This window comes from Lynx canadensis, chromosome B1 (assembly GCF_007474595.2).
Source record: "Lynx canadensis isolate LIC74 chromosome B1, mLynCan4.pri.v2, whole genome shotgun sequence".
Lineage (NCBI taxonomy): Eukaryota > Metazoa > Chordata > Mammalia > Carnivora > Felidae > Lynx > Lynx canadensis.
This window is the reverse complement of record NC_044306.2, coordinates 20,361,683-20,373,672: the sequence shown is the minus strand read 5'-3', so window position 1 is coordinate 20,373,672 and position 11,990 is coordinate 20,361,683. Positions and strand designations below refer to the sequence as shown.

General features: G+C 39.6%; 1 protein-coding gene across 2 annotated transcripts in view; it reads right to left on the bottom strand.

The window, feature by feature from the left end:
* Nucleotides 1-5,426: 5,426 nt before the first annotated feature.
* Nucleotides 5,427-11,990, bottom strand: part of FGL1 (fibrinogen like 1) — a 54,748-nt gene continuing 48,184 nt past the window's right edge. For both annotated transcript variants that reach the window (XM_030312202.1, XM_030312201.1), the window contains exons 6-8: nt 10,108-10,196; nt 9,728-9,915; nt 5,427-5,995 (exon numbers count right to left, since the gene is read on the bottom strand). In XM_030312202.1, coding sequence (XP_030168062.1) covers nt 5,836-5,995; nt 9,728-9,915; nt 10,108-10,196 — 437 coding nt within the window. In that variant the 3' untranslated portion in view covers nt 5,427-5,835. The remainder of the gene's footprint in view (nt 5,996-9,727; nt 9,916-10,107; nt 10,197-11,990) is intronic.

Below are 11,990 nucleotides of genomic sequence, written 5' to 3'. Positions count from 1 at the left end.
ATAGTCTGTACTGGGTGTAGATGCTTTTTAAGGCAGTATTCTAAGTGAAGGGCCAGCGTCCGTGAGAACAGAGTACAGCCGTGGCTTTACAGTGCTTGTGAATTCTTCTGAGTCAGGGGAGTAACAAAGTCCTTTCCAGAAATACCTGTCAACAGAAAAACGCAGAAAATTTCTTCATCTATAAAATGAAGGGAGAAGTCCAAACCTCCTTTTAGAGATGAATAGCTTTCTTGTTTTTTCAACCAAACAAAAAAATCACGAAGTATTATATGGAACCTAAATATATAAAATAGAAAAAAAACAAAACAAAACAAAAAACAAAAAACCCTGAGCTGTGTTGAATGAAAGAAGAAAGGGAAAAACCTCTGAGTTCCCTGCAAGGAGCCTGAGTCACATTGTCAAAACGTAAGTCTCCCCTGGGTCCATTCTAGAGACCATGAAAGCAGACAATGTCTACAACAGGTTTCAACCTCTAATTTTTCAGGATTTGATTTGATTTGATTCTATTTATTTTTCAATATACTTTATTGTCAAGTTAGCTAACATTCAGTGTATATAGTGTGCTCTTGGTTTCAGGGGTAAACTCCCATGATTCATTGCTTACATACAACACCCAGTGCTCATCCCAACAAGTGCCCTCCTCAGCGCCCATCACCTGTTTTCCTTGCCCTCCCACCGCCCCCCCATCAACCCTCAATTTGTTCTCTGTATTTAACAGTCTCTTATAAGTTGGCCCCCCTCTCTGTGTGAAACTATTTTCCCCCCCTTCCCTTCCCCCATGGTCTTCGGTTAAGTTTCTCAAGTTCCACATAAAAGTAAAAACATGTGATATCTTTCTCTGACTGACTTATTTGATTTTGGAGGATTTTAAATCTTAGTAATATTAAGAACCTGGACTACTGGGCTCGTGAGAAGATATAGTTTATCCAGAGCTGTAATTCATTTTCTATGTTATCTTCTCTGGAGAACCTCTGACCATCTCCTCTCCTCACACCTCCAGCCCTTGGGGAAGGTCACACAGCACTCCAATTCACCACTACAATATTCCTTTTTTACCTTCCTCTTTTTCATGAGCATTACCACCACCACCACCATCATCATCATAGTCAATGTTAACAGAGCACTTCGTGCTTTTTTCTCCCCCTTATCTCCAGGGTACGTGTATGTTCCAAGACCCTTATTGGATGCCTGAAACTGGATAGTTCCCAGCCCTATGTGTCCTGTTTTCTCCTGTACGTACATACCTATGATAAAGTTTAATTTGTAAATTAGGCACGGTAGGAGCCTAATAACAATTATTAGCAACACAGAACCATTACAACAATATACATTAATAAAAGTTACGTGAATGTGGTCTCTCTCACTCTCTCAAAATACCTTACTGCACTGTACTCTGACCTCTTCCTGAGGTGCCGTGAGATTATAAAATGTCTACATGAGGAGAGGAAGGGAGGTGACTGACACAGGTGTTGTGGGCTATTAGGCTGCTAGTGATCTGAGGATACTTCAGGAGGAGGATCATTGCTTCCGGAACACGGGTGACCACAGGTGACTGAAGCTGCGGAAACCGCGGAGAAGGGGCTCTACTGTGATGCCACGCACAGTATTATCTCACTTAATCCTCCCGACATTACTGTGGGATAGCTACATTATTAACAGCATTTAAAACTTTTTTTTAAGTTTATTTATTTTTGAGAGAGCGAGAATGAGCGGGGTAGGGAAAGAGAGAGAGGGACAGAAGATCCCAAGTGGGCTCTGTGCTGACAGCAGCCAGCTAGTTGAAGGGCTCGAACCCCAGACCATGAGATCATGACCTGAGCTGAAGTCGGATGCTCAGCCAACTGAGCCACCCAGGCACCCCTATTATTCATATTTTAGAGATGAAAATACTCAGCACGGAGCTGTAAAAAAGAAATGGCAAAGATAAAATTTAAATTCCTAACAGTCTGGGCAATAGCTAAGCACAAAGCCATCTTGTTTCTCACTCAGTGTAATTCCTATTTGTTGACTTCTCTTTCTTCCCAGCTTATCTTGTGCTGGCCAAAGGATAGATTATGGGCTATATGGATGGATCTTGATTTTATGATTCATAGCCTTTCTGAAACTGTAGGTCTTGGACAGACTTGTGAAGTTGGTACTTTGATGTTTCAGGAACATAGCCCCTCTCCTTTCTTAAAAATACTTTTTGTCTCGGGGCGCCTGGGTGGCGCAGTCGGTTAGGCGTCCGACTTCAGCCAGGTCACGATCTCGCGGTCCGGGAGTTCGAGCCCCGCGTCGGGCTCTGGGCTGATGGCTCAGAGCCTGGAGCCTGTTTCCGATTCTGTGTCTCCCTCTCTCTCTGCCCCTCCCCCGTTCATGCTCTGTCTCTCTCTGTCCCAAAAATAAAATAAACGTTGAAAAAAAAAAAAAAAATACTTTTTGTCTCTTGGTAGAAAGCCCTTCTGGCCAGGTCAGGCAATCAGCCTTGATGCATTTCTCTATCCTTTGCTCTGTTTAAAAACAAAAACGAAAAGCACTCCTGAGTTTACTGACCCTAACATGTAATCAGCTGATATAAATTAAAAGCATATTTGCATTTTATTATTTTACTTTATTTTAAAAAAATCTCTGTACCCAACATGGGGCTCGAACTCACAACCCCAAGATCAAGAGTCACGTGCTCTACGGACTGAGCCAGCCAGGGGCCTCTAAAAGCATATTTGCATTGCGAAAAGTAATGGAGCCTAATAAATAACTCTTTAGTGGTGAAATGCGACTGAGATCTTCCTCATTCCTGGCTTCAGGTAAACTAGTCCAGTTTCTATCTAAACTAGTTCATTTATATCTAAACTCCTCAAATGACCTATTTTCTCTAACTGCTTTTATTTTTGGGCCTCTGGCTATTCTCCCCGCAGCCCATTGAAATTAAACACACACACACACAACATTATCACTAAATCCAGTGGTGTTTCATTAGAATGCTTTCTTTTGCATCTTTTTATGGCCTTAACATTTTTTTTTATTCCTTCTGCATTGAAAAACTATTATCCTGAGATTTATGTAATTTACGTGTTTTGCTCCTCTTCCACTTCTCTGTGGAATCGTTTAGGGTTTTCCCCCCCCTCCTTTAAAAGCTTTTCTTCTTTTGATCTCCTAATTGTGTGAATTGTTCAGGCTACTACTTGAGCAAATAATACCCATATTTAAAATTGTCACTGGTGCCCCACATTTATACCTTCCCGAAGTGTGGCATATGGAACACTGTTCCCACGAGACTGCATTAAAAAATGAACAGCCAGGAGCCCTGGCAGATACTTCTCTTCCTGCATGTTCTAAAGACTGTAAACTTCAACATTCTCTTTCATGATCTTACTTCCAGATGGAGTGACCATGTAACACAATTCTGACCAATACGGTATAAATTGGAGTCTGTTGACCCTTCACCCTTCTTCCTGTTTTTGACATGGACTTGAAGCAGCGAGAAGCAAAGTGAATTGCAGAGATAGCAGCTCTCACACTGCACGTAGGCCGGCAACGTTCTGCCTTCTGAGTTCTTAAGGTGCACAAATCTCTGTTCGGACTGGAGTAATCAGGTGATTTACACCTTGCAGCTGACCATCCTTCTAACTAGATATAAAAGTGCAACATACCATATGTCCCTCTTAGAACTTCAGAATGCACAATAGAATATTAAAAAGAAGAAATCGGGGTGCTTAGGTGGCTCAGATCGTTGAGTGTCCGCCTTCAGCTCAGGTTGTAAGGTCGAGCCCCACTTTGGGCTTTGTGCTGACCTTGCCAGTGCATGGGCCTGCTTTGGATTCTGTCTCCCTCTCTCCCTGCCCCTCCCTCACTCATTCTCCATTCTCTCTCTCTCTCTCTCAAAAATAAGTAAACATTTTAAAAAAGAAGAAATCTGTTTAATTTTGCACAGATCATCTGTGGTCATCTCCCAAACTCATTTGAGCAAGAAGCCCTTTTGTTTCCTCTATTATTACCATCCCATAGAACTCAGTTTCCTACATTGTTGCTTTCAAAGTGTGATCCCTAGACCAGCAACATCTGTATCATCTGGAAACTTGTTTACAAACAAAAACCTTGGGGCCCAGTCCCAAATTGAAATCTATATTTAAACAAGACCCCAGGTAATTTGTGTGGCATTAAAGATTGAGAAGCCTTGCTTCGGAAGCTATGCTTAGAGGATAAAGCACAACTAACTTTAACATCTTTATGTGACCTATTATTTCAAGACATCTGTTAGTATTATCCCTTAATGCCTACTTCACTAATAATCACACAGTTCTTATTCATTGCTTACTCTGCACAAGGCATCATTTGAAATGCTTGTGTAATCCTCAGCCTAACCCTGTGAGGCAGGTACTCTCATAATCATTTTACAGATAAGACAGCTGAGGCTCGGAGAAATTAAGTAGCCTACCCAAGTTCACACAGCTATCCAGTGGCAGAATTCTTGGTTTAAGGACTTAAGGATCCCTATGCTATATTGCTTCTCTAACCTTTTTTTTTTGTTTCTTTGCACTTTCCTACTTTGCATACTTTACACAAAGGTTTACAAGGATCTCCCGCCTACACCAGTTAAAAAATCTCAGCTCAAAAAGTTCTTCCAGGAAGGTTTTTGATCCTCTTCCCCCAAGCCAGGTCAGGTCCCTGCTATACATTCTCCAGGAACATATTTTTCCCTCATGCTGATCAGATTTTAAAATTATATTGTTTTGATTATATGTTTAGTGCATGTCTTTATAAAAAAAGAAAGAGCTTCATTTGGGCTTGAACTATATCCTCTGTGCCTGACAGTTGGTACTCGAATATTTTTTAGAATATCTTGCCTTAACTCTTACTTTTACTCTCACTTGAAAGGTTCTCTCCCTCCACCTCACCTATTCAAGTTCTATCCACAAGAAGCTGTAGCATGGTAGGGGCACCCAGGTGGCTCAGTCGGTTGAGCGTCCAACTTCAGCTCAGGTCATGATCTCACGGTTTGTGAGTTCAAGCCCCGTGGCGGGCTCTGTGCTGACAGCTCAGAGCCTGGAGCTTGCTTCGGATTCTGTGTCTCCCTCTCTCTCTCTGCCCTTCCCCTGCTCACACTCACTCTCAAAAATAAGTAAACATTAAAAAAAAAAAAAAAAAAAGCCCTAGCATGGTAGCAAAACATTGGATTTCATATCGGAATTGGTATCTGAATTTGAATTTGAGTCCTTGTATGTAGTAGCTTTGTAACTTTGAGCAGTCACAAAATCTCAGAGCCACAAACTTCCAGGTGTGTTACACGGGGATGATAATACCTCACAGGATTGGTATAAGAATTAAAATGTGGCTTCCGAAACAAGTGTTTAACCTATACCACAGCTTAAAAATATAGGATACTGTCATATAGCGATTGAGATCCTAAATTGTGTCTCCGAGTTCCAGCTCGGTAGCAGAGACTTGAGTTCACGTCCTAATTCATAATATTTATTGTCTATATAGTTGATTTACCAATCTATTTTTTTATTGTTTTTTTCATGTGTTTTTCAACGGCGTTCATACTTAATTTATTATGTACTTATGCTCGTGTTATTGCCTAAACATGGTACGTTTTCTGCACTGTTGTATTATTTTTTGTTTACCGTAAGCGCTTATCGTAAACTTCTGCATGCAGGAATTCAATAATCTGTATTTATTTGAAGGACTCACGTATTTGCTGTGCTGAAAGCGCAATAAGTAACAAAGGTCAGTAGGAATGAAAAGTAGCACACGTAACAGTTGCCATCTACGTGTGTATGTATATGTTCAGAGGTCCAATTTTTCAAAGCACTTTAAAGCGAGACGAATTGCAGAAAGAAAGCCCAACAGGGAAAATCAAACACTATTTGGAATAAAATCATCTGGCCTAATTTTCATAACCACAGACTTCAGAGAATACCACCATCCATGCCAGGTGAGCCACACAACCCCATTGTCCGTTTTAGCAGCGTAGGGGCCCTTGTGGTATAAGCCATTCAGGTTTGCAGAGTGACACCTAGTGGGAAGAGAAAATAAACACAAAACAATCAGACTAGAAAGCTCCTTCCTAAGCCTTTTCGATAAAAGCGTTTGACTATGATTTCTGCCTTTTTCAGACAAGGGAGTATCTATCTACTTATGTACTTTTAAGGTTTTATTTACTTTCCAGAGAGAGCGCGCACGCAAGTGAGGGCCAGAGAGAGAGGGGAACACGAGACCCCAAGCGGGCTCTGTGTCGGCAGCAGTGAGCGCGATGCGGGCTCAAACTCACGAACCCGAACAAGATCATGGCCTGAGCCAAAGTCAGATGCTCAACAGACTGAGCCACCCAGGCGCCCCAACAAGGCAATGTTTATTAGTTTCCAGAAGGCGGGAGGTTTCTACAGCAGATGGGTTTAACTGATGGGTTTGTGTGCCCTAAGAAAACTCAGGATATAGCCCAGGTCACCTGTCGTGTACTGTAAAAGAAGCATTTCTGGTCTTAATAGCTTTTAAACAAAAAAGCAAGCAAACGAAAACATGACCTTGTAACCTTTGGCCTTTGCAAGAGTGGTATGATTTAAGGAAACAGGGTGCGGCATGGCGCTGTGTAACCAGCTTCCCTGGATAATTTGCACTTACGTGTTCACCTTTCTGCTGCCAAGATTTAGCTTTCGTGTTGCAGACTCCCTCCCCCCTCTTTTAAAAATTGCCAACATATGCATTATTTTAACCTCAAGGGTAAGCAAACAAAACCTAAACCACCATTTAAAGTTTTCCCAGCAATTGACCAATAATCATTTGTCCAAGTTGCTGAGTTAATTTTTTAGCCTCTATTTTTCCAATCTAGATAAGTGGGTTAGCTAATCATACATTTTAAAAATGTCGCACTTCCTCCTTTAAAATCTGTAAATTTTGTCCCTGATATGGATAGCTAGGCGTATATGATAATTTTCTGTTTACTGTTAGCAATGAGTCACTACATATTTCTTTATTGATTAACCAACGAAAAGATGGCAGACATTAGGGTATAAGGAGAACATTTGCAAGGGATGGTTCTGAAAACGCTATGGAAAGTACCCAAACTATTGAATCAAAAAAGCATATAATTTACCCATAGATGCTGAATGGTTGGCTTGGTCCACTTACCAGCTTAGTGATTTGCTCCTGCCGACCATCTTGACAATCTCCTAATTTAAATCTGAAACTATGTATGCTGATTCTACAAATGTCAAAGCCTACTGTGTTTTTAAAATTACCTGAAAGGTAATGTTAGAAAAGAAACTACTCTAAACTTAGCCTCTGGAATATATATTTTGGCCCATCTCTGTTTTCCTAGAGACATCTGTGCTGTCAGCACTGAGTCTGATGTAGGGCTTGAGCTCACGCACCACGAGATCATGACCGGAGCCAAAATCAAGAGTTGGACGCTTAACCAACAGAGCCACCCAGGCACCCCTCTTTTTATTTTTTAAAGTAGGCTCCACACCCAATGTGAGGCTCAAACTCACGACCCTGAGATTAAAAGTCACATGCTCTAAATGACTAAGCCAGCCAGGTGCCCCACCTCTTAGCTATTCTGAGACCAATTGTCCAGCATCTTTCAGTTTCTGGAACAGGACTTGCAACCACACTGGGAGATGGGTTGGGGCTCTGTTGGTGAATGCATTTGCAAATGCAGAGCAGAGAACACATCAACACTCAGTGACCGCTTTGCCATGTGGAGAAAGAACGTTTTGTAAGTGAGTAATAATTATGAAGGGCCAACACTTCATGTAAGTTAGAAGAACTATAGGATTAAAAAAAAAAAAGGATAAGGAGGAAGAAAATGATAGGATTAAACTACAAGAAAAGGAGACATGTAGACGTAGCACCAAGCTTCCGGAACAATTGACTTTTTCTCTAACTTTACTGATTTTCCACCTCTACAGACATATCATCTCATTTGACCTCACGGATAATGATGAGTTCTTAGGCAGCTCCAGCTCAGTAGCTACCTTTCTTTGTCATCTCTGAACCCCAATATCGAAAGTCAAGTAAATTATTTATTTGCCTGTGTTAATATGTGTGCCAGTTGTCATTTAGACGCAATCCAAGCCAAGTCAACTAGGTAGGTACATGGTAATATTAACTGATATGATTGTTTTTTCTGTATATGCGCTTCTGTTCAAAATCAAACATTAAGGGATGCTTGCAACTTAGTGAATTATGTGTCAGTTTTATATAATGCTGATAATTTTTACATAATGCTAACTTAGAAGGACAGGGGAAGTAAAAGGAGGAGGAAGAGAGAGTGACAAAGATGGCCTTTTAAAAGAACAAGAAAACCACTAGGGAAAAGACTATCAACACCTTTGGTTTGTTAAGTAGGGATGATACCTTTGTTTCTCTGTTCTCTCTCACTGATGTATGTGCTCTAGTTCCTTTACAAGCGACCAAAATTTTATAAAGTGACACAAAGTAAAAAACAAAAGCAAAATCCAGAGAAAATAATGATTTTACAACCACTGAGTTTCAACTTGACCCACCACACTACCCACAACTAGCTGTATCCCCACAGAATTTACAACTCTAAAACCAGCACCTTGCAATCACCGAGTGCTCACAGGGAGGACTCCCATGATTTTCAGGCAAGTTAACATATGCCTGATATACCTCTACTTCATAAGACAGGATTCTAAAATGCTTTGTAAGTACTTATGTAAGGAAAAAAAAAGGTTAAAATTTGGATTTGGAACTTAAATGAATAGTCTTCAATAATTTGGAAAATCTGACACTCCAGGAATACTCACTAAAGATTCTATAATGGAAAATTTAAATGTCCAGACATTTTGAAGTAGTGTTTGTTTTCTAACAAGAAAAGAAGACGTTCAAAACTCATGCACTGCCTAACAGTTGGGGCACATCTGCTTTGCAGACAGCAGATGCATCAGGTTATTTTTAAGGGAGACAGTATGAAGTTTCCATTCTTGCCTAAACTTTGTAATTACAACAAAGGGAGCTGTCTGGAAACCATCTTGGGTGGAGAACAGTTCAATGAGTCAAGCATATCTGGCCTAGAGGAGAGAAAATATTGAGGAATACAATAAATGTCTTCTCATCCACTGCCTGCAGCACTATGTTGAAAAGGAATTACAGTTGCTCTTTAACTACTGAGAAGAAAATCTGGTGAAGTATAAGAAGGCAGAATCCAGATGAATAAAAGGAAAAACTTAGTACGATAAAAAAACCCAGAGTGAGCTAGCTGATAAAGTAACACTGAAGTATTCAAGCAGAGGGTGGAATTAAGTGTCAGGAATACTGTAGAGGAAATTTCTGCACTGAGAGGAGCTCAGTGGAAGTCACTGTGATTTAAAAGTAGTATTACATAGAAAAATTTACAAAAATAACATGGCCATCACGTGATAAGAGAAGGTAAAGACCAAACTGGTTATTAGAACACTGAAAATATTTCTCTTATGATAAATGCTCCCTATTCTTTCATGTCAATCTGTGGCCAACTATTTATGATAACTCACCCATAGTTCAGGTTGCAAACAATCTTTGCAGAAGTAGTAATTTGATTTATTTCTGTAACACCTTTCAAGCTTTATTAATGCACACAATGAACAAATCCTCAAAAATACTTCATCACTGAAGAATTCTAGTAAGTGTGATTACATAATAATACCAGTACTACAAAGAAGACAACATTACCTCATGTTATAATTAATGCCCACCAGTGAGATATCATCAACGCCATTACAATAGTGTTTATAAAATGTCAAACCTGTTAAACCACCAGCCAGACTGATCTTCTTCTGCACAATTCCCTTCGTAGTTGTCATTATCTCTGTCCCGTGTGCTGAATTTCATTCTTTGGTGACTAGCCCACCATTGCACCTCAGGATTAAAATTCCCTGTAAGGGAGTCTCCAGCTGTTCCAGAATATTCGCCGATATTCAACTCATAGGAATTCTAAAGACAAAGAGGCAAGTTCCACTATCAGTTGTCACTGTAATATGATAATTTAATAATTAATGTTAGTTAATAATATGTTTATTTAATAAACAAAAGACAGGTTCTATCGTGTATTTTTGTTTCCACTGACTTCAGGGTTTATATTTTACACATTAATTCATAATGTTACTTATTTGAAAATTTTACTACCTTTTCATCTCCAACTTTAAAAAGTTTATACTGTGCATAACGACTATTTTTTTCAAAATCTGCAAGGTCAATTTTTAAAGTGTAGTCTCCTGAAAAAAAAACAACAAGAATTAATAGGATATTTCTGAGGTGTGAGATGACATTGATTTATTGAATTTTAAAAATAATTCATAGCTCTATTTTACTTAAACTGTTTCCTTCTGCTATCATTCCGTTTTCAAAGAATAAACAGTGGCTCTATTGTATTTACAACATGAACATTTCATTGTGTATTTTGCTTGAAAAGAGCTAGGAACATAATATTGAAGGTGGAAAATTTCTACTAGATTTATCATAGGTCAAGTCTAGTACAATTCACTTGACAAAGAACAACAGAAACTAAGTTATTATTTAGCTAATACATTAAGAAGCCTAACAATGAAAGAAGAGAAGTTTTAAGAAGTTTAAACATTTATCTTCTTTTTCTTACTTTCAGTAAGAATGTTAATCTTAAAAGTAAATAATAACTAGTTGGTCGCGTCAAGCCATCTTCTTTTCTCCATTGTCCCATCATTTGTGAATCACGGTTATTACTCTTTATCTTTTTTGAAGAGTCAGGAACCAGAAAATTATAAGTCAAACAAACTGTTAGATAATATATGTTCTATCCTCCTACTTCGATAAATAAAATTTCACAATGACCTAGAAGATCAGGTTTGAACTTAGGGTCTTAGTCTCCTTGGGATCCAAGCCAGAACATGGAGGCCCAGGGAAAGAGACCCTCTGGCCCCATCACCCAGGTCTTGTCTGTGGTCAGCCTCCTCTCTTCCTATCCCTATCTCTGTCTCCATCATGCACACAAAAAGGGCCTTGACCACGTTTGTGCACTTTCTAGGCTGCACATCCAAGCTCTGTTTACACCCACACTAAAAGTTGTTGCTTTACCTCCCCTCAGGCTCAGTGATGTGCACACCAGTAACACCATCTTCTCAAGGGGGCTAGATGAAGAAGAGGCATGAACAGGTTTTGGAAACAAGCTCAGGGTTGTTTGGGCAGGAAATGCCAGCTTGCCCCTTACTGAGTGTGGGAGGAGTGTAGGCTTCCAGTGACCTTGGTGCTTTAGTACCACAGGCCCTGCCCCCCATGGAGATCTCTAAGGTGGAATTTTGGAAGAGGCCCCTCTAATCTGATGGAAGGGCAGTAATGGTTATGTGAGCCAAGACTGTGAGGTGGATGAGAACAGTACGGCAGGCTAAGTTACATACCTTGCATTATGGAAGAGCTATAAAGTCAGTCTCAATGTTTCAGGTAACCATCTAAATATCTTTATGGACAATAAATAAATAAAAAGGGAATTATAGACTGTTCCTAAATTAATATTATTGCAAACACTTGCAGTCAAAATTTATGTAATGGAGATAAAGCTATTTTCAGGGGAAATTCACTAGCCTTAGGTGCGCTCACAATTAAAGAATGCAGGGACAAAGGCATGCTTTTCCTTGGGATGATGTGGTATGTGGTTGTGAAACCTAGAACTGATAAACACATTTTTGCTGTCATTAGAGTAGCAGCCCGAGTACCCATTAAAACACGAAAGGGAAGCAGATGTGTTGGCAAAGTGCATCTGGGTGAATGAGCATTTAATGATAATTTAACGACTAATTTGAACTTTGTATATTTGCAAGGAGCTAAGGGTTACTTCGTGGAGTTTTTATAGTTTCGATAGGAAACCCGATAAATATTAATGTGCAAAAAAGGCACTATGATAAATGTTATATATATCATAAAATACTCAAAATAAAATAAAATAAATACATTGAGGGAAGGGAAATCTTATATAAATTTAGATAGCATTGATCACAAGAAGGACAAGCAGGGTTCTAGGATTATTCATCTTCTATAGC